General features: G+C 45.3%; 14 protein-coding genes across 14 annotated transcripts; 9 read left to right on the plus strand and 5 right to left on the minus strand.

The window, feature by feature from the left end:
* Positions 1-128: 128 nt before the first annotated feature.
* Positions 129-5,807, plus strand: CANTADRAFT_89438 (DNA-binding ATPase; the record flags this gene model as incomplete). The annotated part of the gene is made up of 1 exon (XM_020211566.1): positions 129-5,807. One exon carries the CDS (start codon positions 129-131, stop codon positions 5,805-5,807), a length of 5,679 nt encoding a protein of 1,892 aa, XP_020064933.1.
* Positions 5,808-6,013: 206 nt separating this feature from the next.
* On the plus strand, positions 6,014-7,096 carry RIM2 (Rim2p; the record flags this gene model as incomplete). The annotated part of the gene is made up of 1 exon (XM_020209673.1): positions 6,014-7,096. One exon carries the CDS (start codon positions 6,014-6,016, stop codon positions 7,094-7,096), a length of 1,083 nt encoding a protein of 360 aa, XP_020064934.1.
* Positions 7,097-7,806: 710 nt separating this feature from the next.
* On the minus strand, positions 7,807-8,331 carry CANTADRAFT_29431 (uncharacterized protein; the record flags this gene model as incomplete). The annotated part of the gene is made up of 1 exon (XM_020208285.1): positions 7,807-8,331. A coding segment is annotated over one exon (525 nt), but the record flags the coding sequence as incomplete, so codon positions are not given.
* A 255-nt stretch (positions 8,332-8,586) lies between these two features.
* Positions 8,587-9,186, plus strand: MED8 (Med8p; the record flags this gene model as incomplete). Its single annotated transcript, XM_020208698.1, has 1 exon — positions 8,587-9,186. A coding segment is annotated over one exon (600 nt), but the record flags the coding sequence as incomplete, so codon positions are not given.
* Positions 9,187-9,282: 96 nt separating this feature from the next.
* CANTADRAFT_216762 (uncharacterized protein) lies at positions 9,283-9,601 on the plus strand. Its single transcript, XM_020206724.1, has one exon. The coding sequence runs from the start codon at positions 9,373-9,375 to the stop codon at positions 9,565-9,567; it is 195 nt and encodes a 64-aa protein (XP_020064937.1). The 5' UTR covers positions 9,283-9,372; the 3' UTR covers positions 9,568-9,601.
* Positions 9,602-9,641: 40 nt separating this feature from the next.
* Positions 9,642-10,502, minus strand: GDT1 (putative ribosome biosynthesis protein; the record flags this gene model as incomplete). Its single annotated transcript, XM_020208919.1, has 1 exon — positions 9,642-10,502. A coding segment is annotated over one exon (861 nt), but the record flags the coding sequence as incomplete, so codon positions are not given.
* Positions 10,503-11,012: 510 nt separating this feature from the next.
* Positions 11,013-12,825, minus strand: NDH51 (Ndh51p). The gene has a single exon (XM_020207489.1). It carries the CDS (start codon positions 12,782-12,784, stop codon positions 11,330-11,332), a length of 1,455 nt encoding a protein of 484 aa, XP_020064939.1. The 5' UTR covers positions 12,785-12,825; the 3' UTR covers positions 11,013-11,329.
* A 536-nt stretch (positions 12,826-13,361) lies between these two features.
* Positions 13,362-14,913, plus strand: KTR2 (mannosyltransferase). The gene has a single exon (XM_020207490.1). The coding sequence runs from the start codon at positions 13,563-13,565 to the stop codon at positions 14,832-14,834; it is 1,272 nt and encodes a 423-aa protein (XP_020064940.1). The 5' UTR covers positions 13,362-13,562; the 3' UTR covers positions 14,835-14,913.
* A 65-nt stretch (positions 14,914-14,978) lies between these two features.
* Positions 14,979-16,262, plus strand: CANTADRAFT_63899 (uncharacterized protein; the record flags this gene model as incomplete). The annotated part of the gene is made up of 1 exon (XM_020210882.1): positions 14,979-16,262. One exon carries the CDS (start codon positions 14,979-14,981, stop codon positions 16,200-16,202), a length of 1,224 nt encoding a protein of 407 aa, XP_020064941.1. The 3' UTR covers positions 16,203-16,262.
* An 841-nt stretch (positions 16,263-17,103) lies between these two features.
* Positions 17,104-18,221, plus strand: ERG20 (bifunctional (2E,6E)-farnesyl diphosphate synthase/dimethylallyltranstransferase). The gene has a single exon (XM_020207491.1). The coding sequence runs from the start codon at positions 17,139-17,141 to the stop codon at positions 18,177-18,179; it is 1,041 nt and encodes a 346-aa protein (XP_020064942.1). The 5' UTR covers positions 17,104-17,138; the 3' UTR covers positions 18,180-18,221.
* Positions 18,222-18,268: 47 nt separating this feature from the next.
* On the minus strand, positions 18,269-18,819 carry QCR8 (ubiquinol--cytochrome-c reductase subunit 8). The gene has a single exon (XM_020207492.1). It carries the CDS (start codon positions 18,640-18,642, stop codon positions 18,358-18,360), a length of 285 nt encoding a protein of 94 aa, XP_020064943.1. The 5' UTR covers positions 18,643-18,819; the 3' UTR covers positions 18,269-18,357.
* Positions 18,820-18,861: 42 nt separating this feature from the next.
* On the minus strand, positions 18,862-19,841 carry RPL17B (60S ribosomal protein uL22). The gene has a single exon (XM_020207493.1). It carries the CDS (start codon positions 19,700-19,702, stop codon positions 19,142-19,144), a length of 561 nt encoding a protein of 186 aa, XP_020064944.1. The 5' UTR covers positions 19,703-19,841; the 3' UTR covers positions 18,862-19,141.
* A 1,669-nt stretch (positions 19,842-21,510) lies between these two features.
* On the plus strand, positions 21,511-24,213 carry CANTADRAFT_5528 (uncharacterized protein; the record flags this gene model as incomplete). The annotated part of the gene is made up of 1 exon (XM_020210427.1): positions 21,511-24,213. The coding sequence occupies one exon, from the start codon at positions 21,511-21,513 to the stop codon at positions 24,211-24,213; it is 2,703 nt and encodes a 900-aa protein (XP_020064945.1).
* Positions 24,214-24,338: 125 nt separating this feature from the next.
* Positions 24,339-25,358, plus strand: CANTADRAFT_21107 (uncharacterized protein; the record flags this gene model as incomplete). Its single annotated transcript, XM_020206657.1, has 1 exon — positions 24,339-25,358. One exon carries the CDS (start codon positions 24,339-24,341, stop codon positions 25,356-25,358), a length of 1,020 nt encoding a protein of 339 aa, XP_020064946.1.
* Between the last annotated feature and the right edge of the window lie 19 nt (positions 25,359-25,377).

Below are 25,377 nucleotides of genomic sequence, written 5' to 3' on the forward strand. Positions count from 1 at the left end.
CCAGCGAACGTCGGACCCTCTTCGCCGCCGGCTCTCGAATTTGGCCGGTTTTTGTTGTTATCTTGCCTGGAGAGTGCATATATCCCATCACCATTTTCACCACTGCCCATCGACACGTTTGAGCCACCATGTCCAGGTTAGAACGCTTGGTTATCTTGCTCGAAACAGGGTCGACTCCGTTCATCCGGAACACTGCCGCAGACCAATTGTCCGACTTGGCTCGAGGTCATCCCGAAGAAATCATCAACCTCTTGGGCCGGGTGTACCCATACTTGCGCTCCAACAAATGGGAAACCAGAATCGCAGCAGCAAGAGCCTTCGGGGGCATTGTCAACCACGCAGACTTGTGGGACCCCAACGGCAAGGACCACACCAATGGTCCCGTCAAACAGGAAGAACCATACATAAAGACAGAAGACACAAAGGTCAAGCTCGAAGACGAAACCAAAATCAAATTGGAGCAGGACGAGGAATTGAAGAAATTGGACGACAACTTGCTCAACCTCGTGAGCTTCGAATCGTTCGACCTAGCAGAACTTTTGAAAAGCGGCAAGCGGTTTCTCGCGTCGAGATCGGATGACGACCCTGTTGACTCGGGCTTTGCTGACGACTCTTTGATGGGCAAGCTCAAAAAGCACAGAACTTCCTTGGGAGCTTCCGAAGTCGACCACCAAGAGGTGAAATCCGAATCTCCGCCATCATCAATATCACCCTCGTCTACTCCTCCCATCAAAGCTGAACAATCCCCTCCTCCATCAAGTGAGAGGCCCTCGGCCCCAAGCAAAAGTGTGTCTAGTGCCAGATTAAAAGCCATGCAAAAGAGAAGGGCTAAGGCCAATGCAAAGTCTGCAGCACACAAAATTAAACCAATAGATATCTCCCAAAGTTCCATCTCGAGAAAATTAGTAGAAGATGGGGAAGAATCGGTCCAATCAGACAGCACCGGTCCACAATTCGATGTCACTTCACAACAAGGTGGCGAGAAATTGGTGGTAGAGACGAAGGCCCCAGAATTGTCTCCCTTATTATCACAACACGCAAAGGTTGCTGGGCTAGTATGGCAATTTCAGGGTGTATACGAGTTGTTGTTAGCCGATATTTTTGATGATAAATGGGAAATCAGACACGGCGCTGCCTTGGGATTGAGAGAATTGATCAAGAAGCATGGAAAGGGTGTTGGACGAGTAATGAAAAAGTCTTTAGAGGAAAATGATTATAACAATGCTGCAACATTGGAAGACTTGGCAGTACGCTTGTGCACCTTATTTTCATTGGACAGATTCGGTGATTACGTCTCAGATACTGTAGTTGCTCCAGTACGAGAATCTGGAGCACAGACATTAGCTGCACTTTTTATCCATCTTAGTGATGATGCAGTCATCAAAACTTTCAATTGTTTATATGCAATGGTCTTGCAAGAAAACATGGTCATGAAATGCTGGGAAGCAAAGCATGGTGGTATGCTTGGTGTGCGATACTTTGTCAGTGTGAGGACTGATGTCTTATTGGCAAATCCACACTTGCTTGATATGGTAGTGAACATGGTACTTCATGGATTACAAGAAAGTGATGATGATGTACAGTCTGTCGCAGCTTTAATCTTGGCCCCAATCGCAAACCAATTTGTCAGCATCAAACAAGACTTAATTCATACTTTATTAACTGCAATCTGGGACTCTTTGGTAAACTTAAGAGATGATTTATCAGCTTCCATCGGATCTGTGATGGACTTATTGGCCAAATTGTGCACACATAATGAAGTCATCAAAATTATGCAAAAGGATGCAACGGAAAGTGAAGAAAACACATTCGAGAAATTGATTCCAAGATTATATCCATTCTTACGACACTCAATCACAAATGTTAGAAAGGCGGTTTTAAGAACCATTATAGAATTTTTGAGTATTAAAGACTCAAATACAAAAGGATGGATAGATTCGAAGACAATGAGATTGATTTTCCAAAATTTGTTGGTTGAACAAAACCCTGAAGTATTGCTGTTGTCCGCAAAAGTTTACGACTCATTACTTGAGGAAATTCAAAAGCATCAAGATGTACTTCCATCGGTAGATGTTATTTTCAGTGAAAACTTTCAACCATTGTTGACATTGTTGATGACACCAATCGGAATTTCTAGACATAACTATCAAATGGACACGAACTTAATCGTGCGTCCATCCGGTCATAATTTGGGATCCTTGGATTTGACTGAAGATGAAAAGAAAGGAAAGAAGAGAAAAGCATCTGAAACCATTAAGAATGACATTCCTTTTGGTGATGACCTTAAAGTTAACATTGATGCTCCAATCTTTAAAGGTGATGTCATGTTAGTGGGATATGATAAATTCATCGCCACAAGAAGTGCAGCTGCACATGCCATTGGGAACACACTTTCTTTTGTTGACAACGAAGAGATCCTTAAACAAGTGTTTGAAATCATTCTAAACTACTTGAACTCTCCTCACGCTACACCAAGACTATTCTCTGCTTTGGTGATAGAGGAGTATGCAACTGCATTAAAGAATAGAGGTTCGCAACCATCTGCGATTGCGATAAGCCTATTTGGTGAACATATGTTAAACTTGCTTCAGTCACCAGAGTCTATTCCAAACTTCCGTGAATTAGTTCCTACCTTAAAATCGGTTAGAACGTCGTGCTTGCAACTTTTTGATGTCTTCGTGACCACTGCTAAACTTCCTCCAGCAAAGATCCCTCAACTACCAGTTGTGGTCCAAGGTGAGGCAGAAGCCGGCCCAGGAGCTTTTAATCTTGAAAATGCGGAGTCTATCATCACCGAGACGTTTGTTAAGTTGAAGAAAAACTTATCAGCAACTTATCGTATGTCTGCCAATCAGGCTCTAGAAGATAGCAAGCATAGGATTCAGGTAGCTATAGATGAAGCTAAGTCTATCAGAACCCATCGGGTCACTGGAATTCTTGCTGCTTATGCTGGTTCTATTTTAGCATTAACTGGCGTTCCCAAGAAACTTAATCCAATTATCAGAACCCTTATGGATAGTGTGAAGCAAGAGGAAACTTTGATTTTACAAGAAAAGTCAGCCAAATCAGTTGCATGTCTTATTGAACAATTGTGTTCCATTGGCAAGAAAGGTGCAGCTGACAAAATCGTTAAGAATTTGTGTGCCTTCTTATGTGTTGACACCTCAGAAGTTCCGGAGTTTCATCATAACGTCAAATTCAAGGACATTATTTTGTCCTTGAGAAAAGAGGAGGCCAAGACTGACCCTGCTGACATTGCTGCTCATGAACGTGCTGTTCATGATGCCAAGATTAAGCGTAATGGTGCCATTCTTTCACTTGAAGCATTGCTCGATATATATGGGGAGAAATTATTTGAAGAAGTTCCCAAATTGAAGGAAATAATGATAGAGCCATTGAATTCGTTCGACCAGACTTCTGAAACTCCTGATGATCTCAAGGGACAAAGCATTATTGATGCCTTAGGAGTTCTCAGAGCCCTTTTACCCAAAATGCATAAGTCGCTTTGTTCAGAAATTACTGATAAGCTTAGTTTGTTCTTCCCTGGTTTAAGCTCTGATTACTCGGTATTCCGTTATTCAACTGCCAAGTGTCTCGCTACTATTTGTTCGGTTGCTCCCACCAAAGCATTTACATTTTTGATTAAGACAGTTTTACCTATGTTGAACAATGCAGGTCAAATCAAGGAGAGACAAGGTGCTATTGAAACAATTTATCATATTTCCACAACCATGGGGTCAGATATTTTGCCTTACATCGTCTTTTTAATTGTTCCAGTATTGGGTAGGATGAGTGATTCTGATCAGGATGTCCGTGTTTTGGCAACTACTACATTTGCTGCCATTATTAAATTGGTCCCATTGGAAGCAGGAATTCCTGATCCTGATGACATGCCTCAGGAGTTGTTGGAAGGTAGAGATAGAGAGAGAGATTTTATCCAACAAATGATGGACCCAACAAAGATCAAGCCTTTTGATTTACCAGTTTCTATCAAAGCAACTTTAAGAAAGTATCAACAAGAAGGTGTAAACTGGTTGGCATTCTTGAATAAGTACCACTTGCATGGTATTCTTTGTGATGATATGGGTCTCGGTAAGACTTTGCAAACTATTTGCATAGTTTCATCAGATCATTACATCAGAGAAGAAAAATTCAAAGAAACGCAAGCCCCTGAGTTCAGAAAATTACCTTCCTTGATCATCTGTCCTCCATCTTTAACGGGTCATTGGGAACAAGAACTCAATCAATATGCTCCATTTTTGAAAGTGTTGGTTTATGCCGGAGGACCTAGCGTTAGGGCTCCTCTTAGAGCACAAATTCCACAGGCTGATGTCGTTGTGACTTCATACGATGTCGCACGTAATGATGTTGACCATGTTACCCTTCATGATTACAACTACTGTGTTCTTGATGAAGGTCATATCATCAAGAATGCAGCTTCCAAACTCACCAAGTCAGTAAAGAGGGTGAGAGCCGAGCACAGATTAATTTTATCTGGAACTCCAATTCAAAACAACGTCTTGGAATTATGGTCATTATTTGACTTTTTGATGCCAGGATTTTTGGGTACCGAGAAGATATTCCACGAAAAATTTGCCAAACCAATTGCTGCTAGTAGAAATAGCAAAACCTCATCTAAAGAGCAAGAAGCGGGGGCATTGGCATTGGAATCATTGCATAAACAAGTTTTACCGTTCATGTTGCGTCGTCTTAAGGAAGACGTCTTGTCTGATTTACCACCTAAGATTATTCAAGATTATTATTGTGAACTAAGTGATTTACAAAAAGAATTGTACAAAGATTTCGCAAAAAAGCAGAAGTCTACTGTATTGGAAGAAGTTGGAAAACCTGACTCTGGATCTGGTGCTGAAGCAAAAACTCACGTTTTCCAAGCTTTACAATACATGAGGAAATTGTGCAATCATCCTGCATTGGTCTTATCTCCAGATCATCCAAAATTTGCAGAAGTTACTAACTACTTGCAAACACGCCGGTCCGATATTAGAAGCATTGAACATGCTCCAAAACTTTTATCTTTGAAAACCTTATTGCTAGAATGTGGTATTGGTGTTAACGACAGCTCATATTCTTCAGCCAAATTCCAACAGAAGCAGAAGCAACAGATGATAACCACAGAAGGGGTTATTTCTGAGCATCGTGCACTTATTTTCTGTCAACTCAAAGACATGTTGGATATTGTTGAAAACGAGCTCTTGAGAAAGCATCTTCCATCGGTCACATTCATGAGACTAGATGGTAGTACTGATCCTAGAGAAAGACAATCGATTGTCAGAAAATTCAATGAGGATCCTTCTATCGATGTTCTTCTCTTGACCACCAAAGTTGGAGGATTGGGGCTCAACTTAACTGGAGCTGACACTGTCATTTTCGTCGAGCACGACTGGAACCCGATGAACGATTTGCAGGCGATGGACAGAGCGCACAGATTGGGCCAGAAGAAGGTGGTGAATGTTTACAGATTGATCACCAAGAACACCTTGGAAGAAAAGATCATGGGTCTTCAGAAGTTCAAGATGAACATCGCCTCCACTATTGTCAACCAGCAGAATGCCGGCTTGAACTCCATGGACACCAATCAATTGCTCGACTTGTTCGATGTCGACGAATCGGCTACAAAATTGTCGGAGGCCCCCGAGGCCGAGCGAGAGAACAACATGCCAGATGACGTTGCTGGAGGCCTTACTGGTAAGGCAGCAGGAGCAGTTGGAGAGTTGGCCGACTTGTGGGACGAGTCGCAGTACGAGGAGGAGTACAATCTCGACAACTTCATCAAAACGCTCAAGTAGACCTCAAACCTTCGACACGTCTCCGTGCCCACGATGCTCTACAGGCCAACCTGCTGCTTCTAGCCACCCTCAACCTGCTCTTGGGCTCCGGACTACTGTATATACTATGTACACTATCAGTAAATTTTTTTCCTGCGCACGAGCACATACAGCTGTCATTGTACTCATCACAAGGTCATCTCGATAGCCATCGCCGACGCTACGCCATGAAGAACGACAGGTTAGCGCGGATAGAACAGGACGCCGAGTCGTCATTCCCGTACCTAGCCTCAGACGAAAAGTCGTCCACGCTCCGCTCGGTGGAGCCGGTATCGATAAAGCAGCAATTGCCAGTGAAAGAAACGCCCAAATGGGTCCATTTCATCGCTGGAGGCGTGGGTGGCATGGTGGGCGCCATCGTGACCTGTCCCTTGGATGTGGTGAAAACCAGACTCCAATCGGACGTCTACCACACCCTCTACAACAAAACTCCCAAGTCTTCAAACCCAGTGATACAGACAGGCCAGCACTTGAAGGAGACACTCAGTGTGATCAAGGAGCTCTACGTGACGGAGGGATCGCGTGCGTTATTCAAGGGCTTGGGCCCCAACTTGGTGGGTGTGATTCCTGCCAGATCCATCAACTTCTTCACCTACGGCGCTTCCAAAGAGGTGCTATCCTCCAACTTCACCAACGGCCAGGAGGCCACCTGGGTGCACTTGGTTTCAGGTATCAATGCCGGGTTTGTGACCTCCACCGCCACCAACCCCATCTGGTTGATCAAAACACGGTTGCAGTTGGACAAGACCAAGGGCAAGCACTATAAGAACTCGTGGGACTGCCTTAAATACGTGATAAAAAACGAGGGCTTCACCAGCTTGTACAAGGGGTTGAGTGCCTCGTACTTGGGGGGTGTGGAGTCCACTTTGCAATGGGTGTTGTATGAGCAGATGAGAATGTTCATCAACAAGCGGTCCTTGGAGCTCCACGGTGCCCACGGAAAAAACAAGACTACCAAGGACTACATATTCGAGTGGGGAGCACGCTCTGGTGCTGCTGGTGCTGCAAAGTTCATTGCATCCTTGATCACCTATCCCCACGAAGTCGTTCGTACCCGGTTGAGACAGGCACCTTTGGAGGCCACTGGCAAGCCCAAATACACTGGGTTGATCCAGTGCTTCAGGTTGGTGATAAAGGAAGAAGGGTTGGCCAGCATGTACGGAGGATTGACTCCCCACATGTTGAGAACCGTGCCCAATTCCATCATCATGTTTGGAACCTGGGAACTTGTAGTTAGATTATTGTCTTAGCTGTAAATAGCATTCTTGTAAATAGTGTATAGTATGGCAATACTGGCAATTGTAGCATTAATGAAGTGGCGAGGTATTCGGTATAGACCTCTCTAAGAAGTAGCAATGTATTCTTGGGTGGTATAGACATCCATAATGAGGTAATGCTGCTATGTATAGTTGTTATGGGGATCCAATGAACACTTTTACTTGGTACACTGAAGGAGTAGCATAGGTATGGACTTACAATGCTACCCTGAGATGAAGCATTGCAAGCTTGGTCTACATTTTCTTGGCCTGGAGCTGATAGATGCTTGCCCTATGGTACGAATATGTGTCGTGAATCATTATATTCTTATACTATTATGTTAGACTGTAACATCCATGCAGATAGATTGACATTCGGGCCAATTCAAGACGCTATTTGGATGCCTCCAGTTGAATTAACTGCGCCAAATACCTCCATCATGTCTTAATTTTTCTACTAAATACGAACTCCTTGTTCAGATCCCAGTCGTATCTTCTTCCTTCTCCAAGGCTGCCTTCTGCCTCTTGTGATCCTCCTCTTCTGGAGCCAATGAGGATGTCTGCGAGTAGTCATCTGTTGCCCCAACGTTGGTTACCGGTATATGCCTCGTATTTTGTTGGGTTTCCGGCCATTTTCGCTTCTGGATTACCCTGGGGGCCATCGTCAACGACGGCTTTGCAATTCCCTCTATGGCCTTTTCCACCCTGTCGGTATTCACCACTAGTTTGTAGAATTTGGGAGGCTCGCCTTCCGGCATTACCACACCCAAACTGTCTATGAGGGGGTCTTTGTCGTACTTTTGGATCTGGTGACGTTTCAACGGAGTTGTGAGATTGGGCAAGTCGCCTTGGCTAGGCACCTTGCCTAGCGGATTCAATTCTGGGTTGAAGTAGACTGACGCCCGTCCCCAAAGCTTCTTGCTGTCGATTTCCTTCTGTACTCTCTCGGCTTCGAGTTTCTCCTTGAAAGCCACCACTTTCTCCTCGTGGAGCTTGTTCTTCTCTATGAAGTCCCAGTCTTCTTTCAACGTCTTGAGCCGCTTGGTGTCGTGGGCTGAAAGGGTCGCCTCTTTCTCTAACCGTTCGATCTGATAGTACAAGCGGATGGGGTCGACATTTTGGAGCTTTTCGTGTTTGTGCTGCTGTTTCTGCCGCTGCTGTACCTTCTGCTGTTGTTTCAGTTCGTTTCGTCTGACCTCTGCTGCTAAACTCCAGTTGCCTCTTATCATGGCGGTATTGGAAGCTTGAATTGCAGTGAAAACGAAGTAGTTGGTTAGCCTAAAACAGCCTCCTAGGCAGTGTCGTAAAGTATGTTGAACTGGTTGAGTAGTCCTAAACGACCCAAATGAGATTCTTCAAGTTGTTGATTAGTCTCAAAAGATCCAAATTCGCATCCCAGATTCAAAGATTAAACGCTACAGCCAGGCACCAAACATCCATACCACGCCACCATGAATACAACAAACGGCAGTGTTCCCTCCTTCGACAACTCACAGGTGCCCACCGACTCGCTCGAGTCGATCCGTAATCGTTTGAACCAAGCCCATCTATCGCTTCGGAAGTTGGCAGAACAAATCAACCATCACAATAGACACCCCACCAAGGTCAAGTTGCCCAACTATGCCCATTTCCAGAACCAGTTCCAGATCTTGATCACCCAGCTTCACTCCATTGCATCCAATTTGAGCAACAATGACGAATTGCTCACCATAACCAACGTGTATCCATTGCCCAACTTCCCCACCACCCAACAAGAAGGATTGGTCACCACCCTTCTCCGGAAGAAGGTGTTGCCCGAGGTGGAGGACTGGATCAACAAAGCGTTGACAGAAAACCCCGGTGTGGACAATGACGAGTTTGCACAATGGTGCTACTCCAGGGTGCAAGAATTGCGGGACGATTTCCAGTTCTATGGCTTCCATACGGTGGACGAGTTGGACCACTTGGAAACGGACGAAGGTAAGAAAGAGACGGCGGAGAAGGACCGTCTTGAGAAAGAGAGAGAGGCGAAAGAGGCGGCCATCACAGGGGGAGAAAAGGGCTTGAGTCCCAACCAGGTCCAGAAATTTATGTGTCAAGGAGTGATATGAAACATGATCCAAAGCAAAGATACGACTAAGTCATGTTGTTAAAGTGTTGTCTAACCGTCTACCAGTTTGGAGTATTCAAGATAGTTGTCTTGACATCATTGCATTCTAGCACCTTGGATAAGATTGGTAGACCTTCACGTCCATCTGAGCAGCAAAACAACTCTCAGAGCAGGTCAAATTATGGTTCATCAAGTATCGCATAGAGTCCGTGGCATTCCGATTTCATGCATTGCAATATATCTTTGGGCAATAATTACCCAATTCGCTACAAGATTGGCGAATATCCCATCTACACCATTACAGCCGTTAGAAATAGTAGAATCCATATTGCAATACTCTATTTATGACATTTGCTACCTCTGCAGCCCATACTAGTATACACACTTGTAAACCCATACCACCAAATGTTAGCCTTAGCAAACCAACAATAAATCGTCGTCTCACTAATCCTCGAGATCGTAGTAGGCACTGTAGAAGTACAACAAGGCAAACACAAAAAATGCAAATGCACCACCCAAGGTAACGTTTCTCATGGAGATCTTCTTGGCCAACAACTTACCGCCAATACAAGCGGCCAATGTACACACAAAGTGACCAATGATGGCACCCATGATGACAAACCAGTACTCAGAACCGGCAGCCATGGCGATGGTGGCAATTTGAGATCTGTCACCCCATTCACCCAAAAAGGTCATAACAAAGACTTGGATCCAGATTGGGGACAACACGAACGAGGCCAAGTTCTTGACTTGTTCGCCCACTTCGACGTACCATTCCTTCTGTTTCGAGACTTGTCCTGACTCGAGATCGCCAGCGTTGTTTTGCTTGGAAAACTCGATTTCCTCTTCCACCTCGGCCAACTCATCCTCCACGCCCATATCCTTGGACATTTCCAACCCTTCCTTGGTCAACTTGTAGCCAAATACCAAGAACAAGATGGATGCAAGGAACTGGGTCAATCTTCTCGACAAAAGCGTGGGCAAGGCGTGGCCAACCAACCCCGACAACACCGTCATGATGGCCAACGACAAGAACGCCGAGGAAAACACCACGTATCTCGAGTGCCTCATGGCCATCAAGGCAGCGATCAAGAACGTCTTGTCACCAATTTCCGACACAATAATCATCGAGATCGACATGATGAACGAGTTGTAGGAACTGGAGTCTTCAGCGACCCCGGCATCATTTTGGCTGGGGGGACTCAAAGGCTTCTTGGCATGCGATGGAGTGGGGAGGTTGTCCTCGTCGGTCAATGGCGAAACACCAAGCTTGCCTCCGGCCTTCCCAGCTACCGTCGTGTCGACGGAGTCTATGGTCTGACCAATTTTGTTTAACCCGGCGGATCCGACCTGAGTGTCCACTACGGCACCCAAGGCGGAGGCGGCCAATCCTGCTAACACCAAACACGAGAGCTTCATTGCACCTTGAATCTATCAACGATATGATGGGTCTAAATAATGGCCAATTTTCACCTAGTCCGATTCCGTTGGGTAGGGCACGCGGTGGGCGCATGTAGAACGCGAGCAGGACGGAAAAACCGGTGAGGATGGGCACGGTAGCTTACTGCGGATATCAGTAAAGTGCCTTGATTAGTTAAGACTACAGAGAACAAGTAGTTGAAATACTACAGAGACGGTGAACTGGCTGAATTACAAGGAGAGCAAGGTCGTACTGTTGTAGTGCACACCCACTTCAATTTGTAGTTTTTTCCTGCTGACAGAGCACAGCCCAATTGTAGGTTATCAGAGAGCACTAGTAGTTACTGCGTAGCGTGTATTTGACATGCTGCTCTTAGCACTTGTGGTTCCTTCTTCGTTTACAGATTATTGGCATACTGTTCTTTAATTGTAGAGTTACTGCTCAGAGTGCATTTATTGACATGTTTTTTACTTGAAGACTTTCCTGCTTGGAGTACTTTTTCTTGACATAGAGAAATTCAAGGTGGTTATGTCTCTTAGACATCCTCCGATTCTCTTGCTTTCATTTGCTTGCAAGAATAATTCCCTGAAGTCGGTTCCCTCCGCTGTTGATGGCTTAGTACGCCACTGCCTACTGGATCGAACAATTATGTGTACTAATATATATGTGCATGCGCGATGTGATCATTGATCTATGAATAAAATGCTCAAGTCAGAGCTCAGTGATGAGCAGCTGGCAAAGGGTTCTCCACAACCTTTCCTTCCTTGACCTTACCAGCGTCAACCCATCCACCAACCTTGACTGGTTCGTGTTCTTGGTTATATTGGTTGATTCTTTCCACCATGAGAGGTCTGAAAGACTTGATCAAACCTTGAACAGGCCATGCGGCAGCATCACCCAAAGCACAAATGGTGTGGCCTTCGATTTCCTTGGTCAACTCGAAGATCATGTCGATTTCCTTCTCGGTGGCTTGACCCTTGACAAATCTGTCCATCATCTTTTGCAACCAAGTAGTACCTTCACGACATGGAGTACATTGACCACAAGATTCGTGCTTGTAGAAAGCAGAGAATCTTTGGATGGCTCTGATCATATCGGTTTGCTTGTTCATGACAATGACAGCAGCAGTACCCAAACCGGAACCAACATCTCTCAAGGCATCGTAGTCCATCAAGATGTTGTCACACACATCCTTGGTCATAACTGGAACAGATGAACCTCCTGGAATAACACCTAACAAGTTATCCCAGCCACCCTTTATACCACCACAGTGCTTTTCCAATAATTCCTTCAAAGGAATGGACATCTCTTCTTCAACGGTACATGGCTCATTGACGTGACCAGAAATACAGAACAACTTGGTACCAGCGTTTCTTTCACGACCGAAACCAGCAAACCAGTCACCACCTCTTCTCAAGATGGTTGGAGCAACGGAGACAGTCTCGACGTTGGCAACGGTGGTTGGTCTACCGAACAAACCAACACCAGCTGGGAATGGAGGCTTCAATCTTGGCTTACCGGCCTTACCTTCAATGGATTCGATCAAAGCGGTTTCTTCACCACAAATGTAGGCACCCATACCTCTGTGGATAAAGATGTCGAAATCGTAACCAGAACCACAGGCATTTTGACCGAGTAAGCCTGCCTTGTATGCTTCGTTGATGGCATTTTGTAAAATTGTGGTTTCGTTGTAGAATTCACCTCTGATATAAATGTAGGCAGCAGTGGCATTCATGGCACGACCGGCCAATAAACAACCTTCAACTAACTTGTGAGGATCCTTTCTGATGATTTCTCTGTCCTTACAGGTACCTGGTTCACCTTCATCGGCGTTGACAACCAAGTAACGAGGGCCTGGGTTCTTTTCCCAGCCTGGTGGGTTCATGAATGACCATTTAAGACCAGAGGGGAATCCTGCACCACCTCTTCCTCTCAAACCGGACTTCTTCATTTCGTCAATGATCCATTTGTCTCCCTTTAATATAATCTCCTTGGTCTTGTACCAATCACCCATCTTTTGGGCTGACTTCAAGTCATGGCCGTACTTGCCATAGACGTTTTGGAAAATACGATCTTGATCCTTCAATCCACCGTGGATACGATTTGGAGTTGCTGCTGGGTCGGCACTGGTGGCCAACCTTCTCAATGGTATCCTCAAACTGTTACGGAGCATTGCTGGTGATACTGAACTGCTATACTCTAGAGTATATAACGAGGAGTGGTCGGATTACTCGAGCGGTTTCAATAACTCTGGCTGCTTGTAGCTGTTTGAGCTCAAAAAAATTTCGTTGTATGTAATTGCATTTGCTGGGACGTTATTGGATAATTTTCTGTCACGTGACTCGCGCATATCATCTCTGTGCCAGCCGCTATTCAGTTGGTGGACGGCATTGGCCCAGTATTCGGAAGCAGAAGTAGCGCAGTAGAGCTCTACGGTGGTTTTGGTATAGTTATGGGCGGCCCCTTGGTGCTGTGGATTTTTTGTTTCGCAATTCCGCAACAATAGTTATTTGTCTAATTCAGCATCACCCTAATCCTTGCCATAGATTAAATAGACACTAGAGTGCTGTTGCTCTTAATTCGTCACTGTACTCATAGATCATAGCGGTATCAGTTACAGAAATGAACACCAATGGCTCTGTTTGGACTGGTACAGCTTTCGCTATTTTTTGAGATTTTCGCAATACTTTTGTAATTTCGATGTTACCGATTAATTGAAAGTATCTATTAATTAACATTTATTTACTTCTCCCTGTCCCATTAACATTCTTTTTCCATCTCTTCTACTGGAAGCTTCTGTTCATGAAGTCTAATTGGTGATTTGTATCCTTTCATTCCATACATTTGGCATCTCCACACTGTGCGACTGCGGCTGATTAACAAATCACACTAACCACATCACCATCCAATTATTAGATCTGATACCCAGCTGTGTTCATTACAATGATATGATGTATTCTAACAACAAGATCATTCTTCCGGTAGTGGTAGTCTTTCTTGCTGTGTACTACTACTTCATTCTTACCACTTCCATACAACCTTCAAGTTTGTTCGATTGGTATGGAGGTTCTCCAACCACACCCCAGAATCCAGAGTACGATCCCATGAAAGAGGGACACCCCAAATTGGCATCCAACTCATACCTCGATGTAAGGGCTCCAAAACGGAACCGGACCCAGATTGGTCGTGAGAACGCTACCATGGTGATGTTGGCAAGAAACCTGGACTTGAAGGGGGCATTGGAGTCCATGAGATCGCTAGAAGACAGATTCAACCGGAACTACAGGTATCCTTGGGTTTTCATGAACGAAGTACCGTTTGACCAAGAATTTATAGAACAGACGACATTAATGGCCAGTGGAGAGACTTTCTACGAGTTGATACCCGAGGAAGATTGGGAGCCTCCATCTTTCATTAGCGAAGAAAAGTTGCAGCAGAATTTGAAGGAATCCGTGAAAAATAATATCATCTACGGAGGGTATCGGTCGTACCGGAACATGTGTCATTTCAACTCGGGATTTTTCTACAAGCAAAAACGGTTGGATAACTACGATTGGTATTTCAGAGTGGAGCCCGACGTCCAGTACATGTGTGATTTCCAGTATGACCCATTCACTGTACTTCGCAAAAAAGATAAGATTTATGGGTTTGTGATAGCCATCATCGAGTATGAAAATACTATACCCACCCTTTGGCAAACGGTGGAGAAATTTATGGAGGAATATCCGGAGTTGGTCCATGCCAATAATTCGCTTGCATTCGCCACAACGAACGAGTCCTCGTTGAATCTTGGGGCGCCCATGATTGAGACCAAAACCGACTATAATCTCTGCCATTTTTGGTCCAATTTCGAAATTGCCAATCTCAATTTCTTCCGTTCAGAGGCCTACAACACCTTCTTCAATTACCTTGACAAAACTGGAGGCTTTTACTACGAACGGTGGGGCGATGCTCCTGTGCATTCGATCGCGTTGAATGTTCTAGCCGACAAAAACAAGATCCATCATTTCGAAGATATAGGCTACTTCCACGCCCCCTACTTGGCATGCCCATCCCTGATCGATGTCCTCACCTCAAAAAGGTGTGTGTGCAAGGCCAGAGATGGAGACCAACTCATTTCAAAGCCCATCGACGTCAACCACTACAGCTGTTTGAGTCGATGGTGGAGGTATGGTGCTGGAAAAACTTTTCTCAACGACATCGACTACGAATGGAATAGCTAATAGATATACTGATAGACTGGTAGATAGTAGTAGGCCATCTCATATTAGGGTGGTCGTGTCGCGCACAATCGGCCATCGGGTCCCATCGCATAGTCCAAATTTTTCATTTATCACCCTACAGTAGAAGAGATTAGGACAGAAAAGATGGCTAAAGGGGGATTATTAAAGACACAATTGAAAAACTTGAAGGAAAAGGAGGCTTCCGAGCTTCCCAAGCCAAAGCCTTCCAAGGAGAAGAAGGAGAAGAAGACCCAGGTGCAACAAGTGATACCTGAAGTCAAGCAACCAGTTGTGGAGAAGAAGGCCAAAAAGGAAGACCAGTACCAAAGTGATGCCTTATCCAAGAAGGAACAAAGAAAATTGAAGAAATTACAGCGTGAGCAGGAAGAAGAAGAGAAGAACGCTAAGGCTGAAGATGACTCTGAAGAATCCGATGAGGAGTTGGATTTCGACAAATTAGCTGCCAGCGAGAGCGAAAGTGACATAAATGGTGATGACAGCGACGACAGTGACTCTGAAGACGACGAAGAAGATGAAGAAGATGAAGACGAAGAAGAAGAGGATGAAGAGGCCGAAGAGGATGAAGAAGCAGAAGACATCCCACTTTCTGACGTCGAACTCGACTCCGATGCTGATGTCGTTCCTCACACCAAATTAACTATAAATAACATGGCTGCATTGAAGGATTCCCTCGCTCGTATAGAATTACCATGGGCCAAGCATTCATTCATCGAACACTACTCCGTCACCAGTGCCGATAAGACTGAAATTTCGATTAAGGACATTTACGATGACACTGAAAGAGAATTAGCATTCTACAAGCAAGGTTTGGATGCCGTCAAGCAAGCCAGAAACACCTTGTTGAAGTTGAAGGTTCCATTTTCCAGACCTGTGGACTACTTTGCCGAAATGGTCAAGAGTGATGAACATATGGACAAGTTGAAGACTAAGTTGTTGAAGGAAGCTGCTGACAAGAAGGCCTCCCAAGACGCCAAGAAGCAGAGACAATTAAAGAAGTTTGGTAAGCAAGTTCAACACGCCACTCTTCAAGAAAGAGCCAAGCAAAAGAAGGACACCTTGGAGAAGATCAAGACTTTGAAGAAGAGAGGTGCTAGTGAAATGAACGGAGAAGACGATTTCGACATTGCCCTTGAGGAGGCCACTCGTGACGACAGAGGAGACAACAAGAGAGGTAGACCTAACGGTAAGAGACTCGCCAAGAACTCGAAGTACGGTTTCGGTGGTATGAAGAGAGGTAAGAGAGAGAACGATGCCAAGTCGTCTGCTGACGTCAGTGGCTTTAACTCCAAGAAGATGAAGGGCAAGGCTCCAAGACCTGGTAAGAACAAGCGTTCCAGAAGAAACTAATTGTATTTATAGTGCATAAGTAGATTATGATATTGGTATCAGAATCCTATAGTTCAAGAGAAAGATATGTAAGTGTTTTGGTTCATTTTTATATTAGTCAAATTTGAATCACCTGTATTGACTATGAGGAATCCAGGAAATTTCGATTATTGAACTTTTCTTTCAATGCTGAGGTAATCTTTTGAAGAAACATCCTTTGTTGGAACACTTGGTTCAGGTGTTAAAACTTCAAGGCCATAGGTTGTTACCGCAAAAATGTAAAGAGGAACCAACTCCACCTCGTACTCAAGTACAAAATTCAATCTGCTATTAATATCGCAACGAAGTATACACCAAAGGCAACTACTAGTACTCATCTGTTAAACACTTGTGACTGTCGTATAGAGATTGGGTCCCGATATCTTTTTTTATCATGAACAAATCGCCTCAGGAATATCCTCATCTAAGAGATAGTTTTTGGTAGAATTGGCTTTCAAGTATGAACATAATTGGAAAAACTACAAGGAAAAGCCTGAAAACAAGAACAACCTGGGGAATTAAATTACCCTGGGAGCATTAGAGGATATACGATAATATTCGGCTCTTTTGTCGATTGAAACTTCGTTAATTCCTACTCTGTATTTTCCAGAAAATAAGACAAAACAGTTTGAATATGTGGAAACCTACTCAGCAACGTTCCACAATAAATAGTAGCCTGCGAGGAATCAATTTCTCTTTGCTGCATTATCCTTCTGTTTATTTGATGATTTGTACCTACTTCTTGCACCAATCTCTCTACCCAGTAGGTCCTGCTAAATCCGACCTCCTAATTATGCGACATCGGGACAGATACCCGCGACACCATCCGCGACACCTTCTCGCAGACGCGGCTCGTATAGATCGTTGATAGTGAATTCTCTTCACTACACTTCACTCCACCACATACCACACCTCACCATGTCCAAGCAAAGATTCATTGACCTCTTTGACGAGTTAGCCGACGACTTGAAGCAAATCTTGCTCGACTACAAGATGCCAGAAGCTGCCGTCGACTGGTTCCACAAGAACTTATACTACAACACTCCAGGAGGAAAGTTGAACCGTGGGTTGTCAGTGATTGACACCTACGCCATTCTCAACAACACCACTGCCGACAAGTTGAGCGACGAGGAGTACAAGAAGGTTGCCGTTTTGGGATGGGCCATCGAGTTGTTGCAAGCCTACTTCTTGGTGGCTGACGACATCATGGACCAGTCCAAGACCAGAAGAAGCCACCCATGTTGGTACTTGGTCGAGGGTGTGGGCAACATTGCTATCAACGACTCTTTCATGTTGGAAGGTGCCTTGTACATGTTGTTGAAGAAGTACTTCCGTGAAGAACCATACTACGTCCACTTGTTGGAATTGTTCCACGACGTGACTTTCCAAACTGAGTTGGGTCAATTGTTAGATTTGGTCACTGCTGACGAAGAGGTGGTCGACTTGGACAAGTTCTCCTTGGACAAGCACTCGTTCATCGTCATCTTCAAAACTGCATACTACTCCTTCTACTTGCCAGTCGCTTTAGCCATGCACATGGCTGGAATCAGCAAGGACTCCGACTTGAAGCAAGTTCACGACATCTTGATTCCTTTGGGTGAATACTTCCAGATCACCGACGATTTCTTGGACTGTTTCGGTACCCCAGAACAAATCGGTAAGATTGGTACTGACATCAAGGACAACAAGTGTTCTTGGGTCGTTAACCAAGCCTTGTTGCACGTCACCCCCGAGCAGAGAAAGGTGTTGGATGAAAACTACGGTAAGAAGGATGACCAGTCCGAAGCCGTCTGCAAGCAGTTGTTCAAGGACTTGGGAATTGAAAAGATCTACTACGACTACGAAGAAAGCGTCACCAGCGACTTGAGAAAGAAGATCCAGTCGATTGACGAATCCAACGGCTTGAAGAAGGAAGTCTTGACCTCGTTCTTGAACAAGGTTTACAAGAGATCCAAGTAATTGTGTCTACATAGACTAGCGATATTTCTAATAAAGGTCACATTAATTTTTATATATAACGATATGCGAGAAGAGTAGGAAGTGGAACGAGTCGATCCAGCCTCCCTAATGCATGGCCCAGGGTAAGATCCGTGGTATATCAAGCCTAGCGAGGTATACTGACCATAAGTCTGGTTGCTTAAACATTGACTCTTTCCAATTCTTCTCTACCTTCCTTGGTGTACAAGTATTCGTTGTAGTCTCTGGCCTTGGCCCAGACGTTCCAGACAATGACACCTGGAATGACGATGTACAAGACTTGGTTCTTAGTTCTTCTGAACACGTTGAAAACGGAGTTGTACAAGGCACCCTTCAATGGCTTGGTAGCGAATGGAGAAACGGTGTAAGAAGTGATGTACTTTTGCTTTGGGGAGCCCATGGAGCCCCACCATCCCATATAAGTCTTTGGACCTTGACCACCCATTTTCGATTAGTTGGTTATCTGATACAAGTGTTGGTTATAAATTTTACGTTGTCTTTTAATTTTGAGGGCCTCCATTGGCTGGCGAGCGCAGTGGCCGGTTACGTAAGCGCTTACCAAGCAGCACCTGATGCCGGGGTTGCGGGACACGACGGCAGAGATAGAACCAGACAGACGTAGGCCTGAGCAGGCCACTCCACACATGGACAGGCGTACGATGGCTGGGCGGTGGTGCAAGCGTCCTGTCCGACACGCAACGGCAGTCCAGCCAGTAGTGGGAAATTAAGTCACATGGACACCCGCGACGAAAATCGAGCATGTCGTCGATGTGCCCAAAGAGTACTAACATCAGTAACGATGACGAAGACTGAACCCAACAATATATATTAAATGTACATAAGAGATGACAGGCAACCTCGCCCAACCATGATGGGACCGGTAGCTATAGAGCACCGATATGTTCTCGTTGACTTGTGTATTACTTATTTAGATATTAACACATTTAAGCAGAAGCTAAACGCTTTTGTTGAGTAGCCAATCTACCCTTTTGTCTAGAGTTCAATCTGACCTTCTTGCTGTCATCACCCTTCTCGACGGCTTCGTCTTCTTCAGTCAAGAATAATTCAATGTGAGATGGGAAGGATTGGTAGGCGTTGATTCTACCGTGAGCTCTGTAAGTTCTTCTTCTTTGCTTTGGAGCTTGGTTAACTTGGATGTGGGAGATCTTCAACTTGGAAACTTCTAAACCCTTGGCTTCAGCGTTGGATTGAGCGTTTCTTAATAAGTCCTTGATGAAGTTAACGGACTTGGCAGGCCATCTGGCTTTGGTGACACCAAATTCCTTACCTTGAGCAGTACGACCGATAGAAGAGTTGTATCTTCTGAATGGGATAGCTCTTTGGTGGTCCAAGACTTGGTCCAAGTATTTTTGAGCTCTTTCTAATTTCCAACCATTGATGGCTTGAGCGGTTTCTCTGGTGTTCTTGTAAGAGACTCTCAAGTAAGAACCACGGGCAGAAGCAGACTTGGCTGGGTTAGATGGGGTAGCAGCGTAACGAACCATTTTTGCTGTTGTTGATCTTTGTAAAAAGAGTAGTAGAAGAACTTTTCAGCTGTAGGTTTGAAAATTTTTAAGTCCCTAACCAAACGGTGCGACTCGGTGCGAGTGATGGAGTTTTTTTGTGGTGCGGGTACCGTGCGCGGCGACGGGGGGCGAGGGCGCGAGCCCTAATCATGCACGTGCCGGTGCTCATTGGGGGGCCCATAGATGGGGTACACCACCAGGCTGAAGTGGCGTTGGTGGTGGTGTTTGGGACGTAGGGCATGGGCTGGACCACCCACCGTTGGGCTACGGTTGCCACTAGGGCACGTAGGCCAATCCTGGCCCGCGAAGTAAGCTGTTTCTTGCACTTCAGCCCACTACAGCTGGTGGGGCCGAGCGCGGTCCCGCTACATTGCCAGTCCACCCCAGTCAAGCGACGGATGGCTCCGAGGATTCGGATCTGGAACGGTTGTGGTGACCAGGCGCCAGAAAAAGAAACGTCCGATGGCAGCCTGATTGTTCTCAGGACCTCCAAGAGAATATTATTGCCAGAGGTAACAAGGAGGGCCGCTACAGGATGTGCATTAAAATTAGCCTTTATCAGCCGTGATTGCCTTGAAACTGGTTCAGTTGGGAAGAGCTGATGCATGTACTGGCTGGCAAACTGCACCCAGCCTCCCACCCGCCGGTGCAGTCCAGGCTAAGTAGCAACTGCCAAGTTACAGGCATTGCAAGTGGTGGCGAGTTCCTTAAATGGATAGAGGGGCCAACTTCCCCCTAACGCAGGTTGGTGTTCGCAAACAGGAATTACGAGCCACCGTTCCGTGTCATGTAGTTGCACAAGACGCAACAATGCCACGGAAGAGTCCCAGTTGATGAACTCCTCCAGGAGCAAGGCACGAGGGGGTCCATCATCCATACTGGCTCCTCCTCCGTCTCACCCTGGCCCCTGGGTCTGGTTTCTGGCGGATTCCGCTGTTGGGCACTGGTTTGGTGCGCAACAGTTCTGTGCATCATTTTTAATTTTAACAAGCCTCGGAAACGTATTATGATCTTAACCGGGGTTATTCCCCGTTTGATGTGTAGGCTCGTCTGATTTGAGGTTCGTGGGATTTCTTGTAACTCTTCTCTGCGTTCTTTCTCTCCACGAAACATCTCACTGCAATGCACACCGTGTGGACGCTACCACACGATCACTGCCTATGGTAGCACCGCTGCCCTCCCGACAGACTCCCGGGCTTCTTGGAGAGCGGAAACGGTGACCACCCCAAAATGGCCACCCGTGTCCTTCATTCGCCTACAGTGGGCCTGCAAGACCGCTTTTTCCTCCAGAAAGGCCCCACCGTCCGCAGAACGGCCTCTGCGCCGTCACTACATGGTACCCATCGTGCCACGGTCCGAACCTCCACTCGTGCTGGAGTAGCCGTTGGCCACTTATCGGGGCCAGCCTCTCACCTGCCCCCATACCGGCCCAGGCGGTCGTGTCCAGCCCAGCACTCTGAACAAAAAAATGACAACAATCCTTACCGTCACTACACCTACGACAGAGTCCTGCAGTAAATCAGTCAATCCTCAAAGCTTAACTGGAGTATAGCTGGTCAATTTCATCGGTCTGTACATTATTTACTCCACTGTTGATCCTCCAACGCGTGAAGTAACCCGTTAAGTACTACACTCCTGGTGGCTGGTGCTCAACTACCTCAACACAAGCAACGAACGCGACATTCATCGTGACCCATTCTGGCCTCCATACTTCGGTAGTTCCTGCTTGTAACTGTACCATAGGATTGGGATTTTGTATTATAGTTTGATTGGGTTCATTCATCAACATGAGCATTGACCATATTGACGACAACTTGCCTGAAGACCAAGAGAACGGGCTGCCCCTTGGCTTCGACCAAATGGACCACATCGATTCTGCTGGTGAATCAAACCAACAACAGGACCTCGACGAAAACCAGGGCGAAAGCGACCTTCCTGGTTTGGCCGACTTCGAAGACAAACAGGATCTGAACTCGGAAAACAATTCGGCACAATATCAGGACACTGAAGAGCCTCGATCCGAACTGGAAAATCCAAACAACCTTGATGGTGAGGATGACCAGATACCAAACGATTCAAGCAACTTTGCAAATAATATAGAAGGTGATGACGATCTCTTGGCCGATTTCCTCGGGAAAGACGATGACAATCAATCTGAAAATGACTTGGGTCAAGTGAATTATGATGCGGACCAACAAATAGACAACCAGGAAGATCAAGAGAACCAAGAAGTAGATCAGGATGAAAGCACTGCTCCCGAGACCACCGAGCCATCGAACGATAACGATGGGACTGGTGTCCCCGAGGCTTCCGAGACCGAAGTTAAGGAAGAGAACTCTGATCAGGACGTAGATATGGACGATGTGAACGGGAAAAGTGTCGACGAAAAGCAATCTGAAGTGAATGACCTGGATGCATCTACAAACGACGAACAGGAAGAAAAGAAAGACGAAGAAGAGATAGATCGTGATATAGACATGTCAGAGACCGCAGAAGTTCCCGTGAAAACTGAGTCCTCACCGCAAGACAAAACTGAGTCAGAGACCAAAGTGGCTAAGCAAGAGGATGATTCCGAGGATGTTCCTGGAACAACCACAACTAATGTGTCAAATGATAATACCAACATCTCGACTCCTTCTTTGGCATCCGCAACTTCTGGCGGTAGATTAGATGAAGATGAGGTTGAGGATTTTGAAGAAGAAGAAGAACCAAAATCAACAATCAAACAAACGCATGTTATTATTATTCCATCATATGCTAGTTGGTTCAACATGCGTAAGGTGCATCAAATTGAACAGGAATCATTACCTGAATTTTTCAAAACGTCTCACCCCTCCAAGTCACCAAAAATTTATGTCAACTATCGTAATTTCATGATTAATGCTTACAGGTTGAATCCAAATGAGTACTTAACTTTAACTTCATGTCGTCGTAACTTAGTTGGTGATGTTGGTACTTTGATGAGAGTGCATAGATTTTTGAACAAGTGGGGTTTAATAAATTATCAGGTGAGACCTCAATTTAAGCCTGGTTATGCCGTTGAAAAGTTACCTAACGGTCAGCTGGTAGGCTTACCTTACACTGGTGACTACAATGTTAAATATGACACTCCTCGTGGGTTGTTTCCATTTGACACATTCAAGGGTTCGCTTGATAAAATTGACATCCCAAAATTGAAGAAGTTGTTAAATATAGAGGAAAGTGTATCTGTTAGCACAGGTTCTAATAACGATACATCGAATGGCAGTTCAAGTCCTGATAAGAAACGTCCATCGAGTTCTTCACTCGAGGATGGACCTGCATTGAAGAAGCAGGATGGCGGATGGACCGAAGAAGAAGTTTCCAAATTGATTTTGGGAATCAAAAAGTATAAGAATGATTGGTTCAAGATTGCTGAGGAGATTGGTAATAACAAAACCCCACAGCAGTGTATATTAAAATTTTTGCAAGTTCCAATTGAAGACAAATTCAATCCATTTGACAAAAATACAGATGGTGGCATTTTCAAATTGTTGAAGTATGCCCCAAACTTCCCAGTTAGTGCATCTGACAATCCGGTACTAAGCAATTTAGCTTTCATGACTCAGTTAGTTGATAGTGATGTTGCTAAAGCTGCTAGTTCACGTGCATCCAAGGTTATGGATGAGAAAATTGCCGAAAAAGTCAGTTCAATCTATGGCAAAAAACTGGAATCAGAAAAACCTAGTGAGGAAGAAGAACTTAAAACAGAACAGGTAGGACAAAAGACCGAAGAAAGTAAAGATGAGGCCATGGAAGAAGATAATGACATAGTTAAAGAGGAATCAGAGGAGAAAAAGCAAGATGATGAAGCTGACGACGAAAGCAAGAGGAGCACTGATGTTACTAGCAGTCCCAAACAAAATGGATCACACAAGGACTCCCTGGTTGAGGCGGAATCACACGAAGCTAAGGAAAACAGTCCAGTCGAAAATATCAAGGAAGCTGTGACCAATACTTTGGGAATAGTGGGGGCCAGAAGTCATCTCTTTGCCACCTACGAAGAACGCGAGATGCATAAATTAAGCACCACGATAATAAACCACGAGTTATCCAAGATTGATTTGAAATTGAGCAAGGTGGAAGAGTTGGAGAAGATCTACGAGCATGAGAGAAAGCATTTGGCGAAGCAACAAGAGGAAGTGTTTATTGATCGATTGGCACTCACTAAGTCCACTATCGACATCACCAAGAAGCTTGACGATGCTATATCTATGATCGAGGACTCGGTGAAATCTGACAACTCCAAATTCTCCTCCATCTCAAGCTTACTCGCGGAAGCTAAGTCGTTATTGTACAAGCCCACCAGACACTCGTTGACCAACGTTTCCGCAGACGCGGCCAATGGCGACATCAACGAACATTCCAGTTCGGTAGAACCAACTGATTCCTCTGCTGCTGCCAATAACGATGACGACTTCAAGCCGCTTTCATTAAAAACTCCTCAAGCCTTCAAAGTTTGGGCTCCTTAGTGTATATTGCGTTGCGCACTAATATATGATAGATTTCAGAATTGTGCCCCGCCACGCACTGTAGAAACGAATGTAACCCACCACATCTGCCCCCATATCGGTTACTACAGGGAATGTCATCAGGTATGTATAGTCCAATGGTCCAGACGAATGAGGAAGCGCCCGTTTTAGTTATTGACAGTGGCAGCCACGCCAGCTCCAGCGAACCGGAGACCAAAAGGAAGAATGAGTATGAGTTTGAGATATTTGAAGACGAGCTCGAAGAAGTGGGAGTTGAAGGCAAGGCAGAGAGAGACAACAGCTCATTAGAGCAAACAGAGAGCACCGGCAGCTCTATAGAGCCAGTCGCAGAGGAGTTCACTGAGCTCGATGCGTTTGAGGAAGTTAACGACGACAGGGATAATCACAATAATGGCAACGAAGCGCCAGAGTCAGATATTGAGGCCACAAGGGCCAAGAGCATAATCGAGTTGGATAGTGAGGATGACATAGAAAACTTGGAAGAGTTGGAGGCAGAGAGATTAAACCACGAAGAACTGATAGAGCTACCAGACGAGTTCATACTGGCAGCTAACGAGATACCTGAGCTGGTGCAAGACGAATTTGTACAGGGAGAGGCACTGTCACCAGAAGAACCCCCGAACGTTGAAATAACACTTTCCCTATTCGAAAACCACTACAACTTCCAGCCAGTGGAAGGTGCTGACCAGGAACTCGACTTTTCCAGCGAAGAGTCGTATTACTGCGTGGAACGCATACAGGCACTCAGCATCGAACAACTCTTCAACTTGATCAGAGTTGATGAAGATATAAGACGGGCAAAGCATATTGATTCAGACCAAGAGTTGATCTTGGATGTGTTGGAATTGAAGTTGACTATTACCGAAGACAATTTCTACGCTAGAGAAATTACATTTGGCGACTTCCTATCGACATTCATAAGGCTCAGAGAAAACTGTCCCCAGCCAAACTCGATCCCTATGAGACTCAGCCTTGAAATCAGCTCGAGGCCCAGATTCATAGGCAAATTCAATAAGCTATCCGAGTTGATACGATCTAATAAGGGTCTCGAAGCCATCAGCGACACCGAAGTCGGGGAACTGCTACAAGGCGGAGACTTAAAAAGACGTCGCATTGGTGAGTAGTCTATATAGTTATATAGTA

Source organism: Suhomyces tanzawaensis (genome assembly GCF_001661415.1).
Source record: "Suhomyces tanzawaensis NRRL Y-17324 unplaced genomic scaffold CANTAscaffold_3, whole genome shotgun sequence".
Lineage (NCBI taxonomy): Eukaryota > Fungi > Ascomycota > Pichiomycetes > Serinales > Debaryomycetaceae > Suhomyces > Suhomyces tanzawaensis.

Bases quoted from the DNA above. Each gene is read 5' to 3' on its own strand.
- CANTADRAFT_216762 (XM_020206724.1), top strand. From the start codon at position 9,373: ATGGTTCATCAAGTATCGCATAGAGTCCGTGGCATTCCGATTTCATGC.
- NDH51 (XM_020207489.1), bottom strand. From the start codon at position 12,784: ATGCTCCGTAACAGTTTGAGGATACCATTGAGAAGGTTGGCCACCAGT.
- KTR2 (XM_020207490.1), top strand. From the start codon at position 13,563: ATGTATTCTAACAACAAGATCATTCTTCCGGTAGTGGTAGTCTTTCTT.
- ERG20 (XM_020207491.1), top strand. From the start codon at position 17,139: ATGTCCAAGCAAAGATTCATTGACCTCTTTGACGAGTTAGCCGACGAC.
- QCR8 (XM_020207492.1), bottom strand. From the start codon at position 18,642: ATGGGTGGTCAAGGTCCAAAGACTTATATGGGATGGTGGGGCTCCATG.
- RPL17B (XM_020207493.1), bottom strand. From the start codon at position 19,702: ATGGTTCGTTACGCTGCTACCCCATCTAACCCAGCCAAGTCTGCTTCT.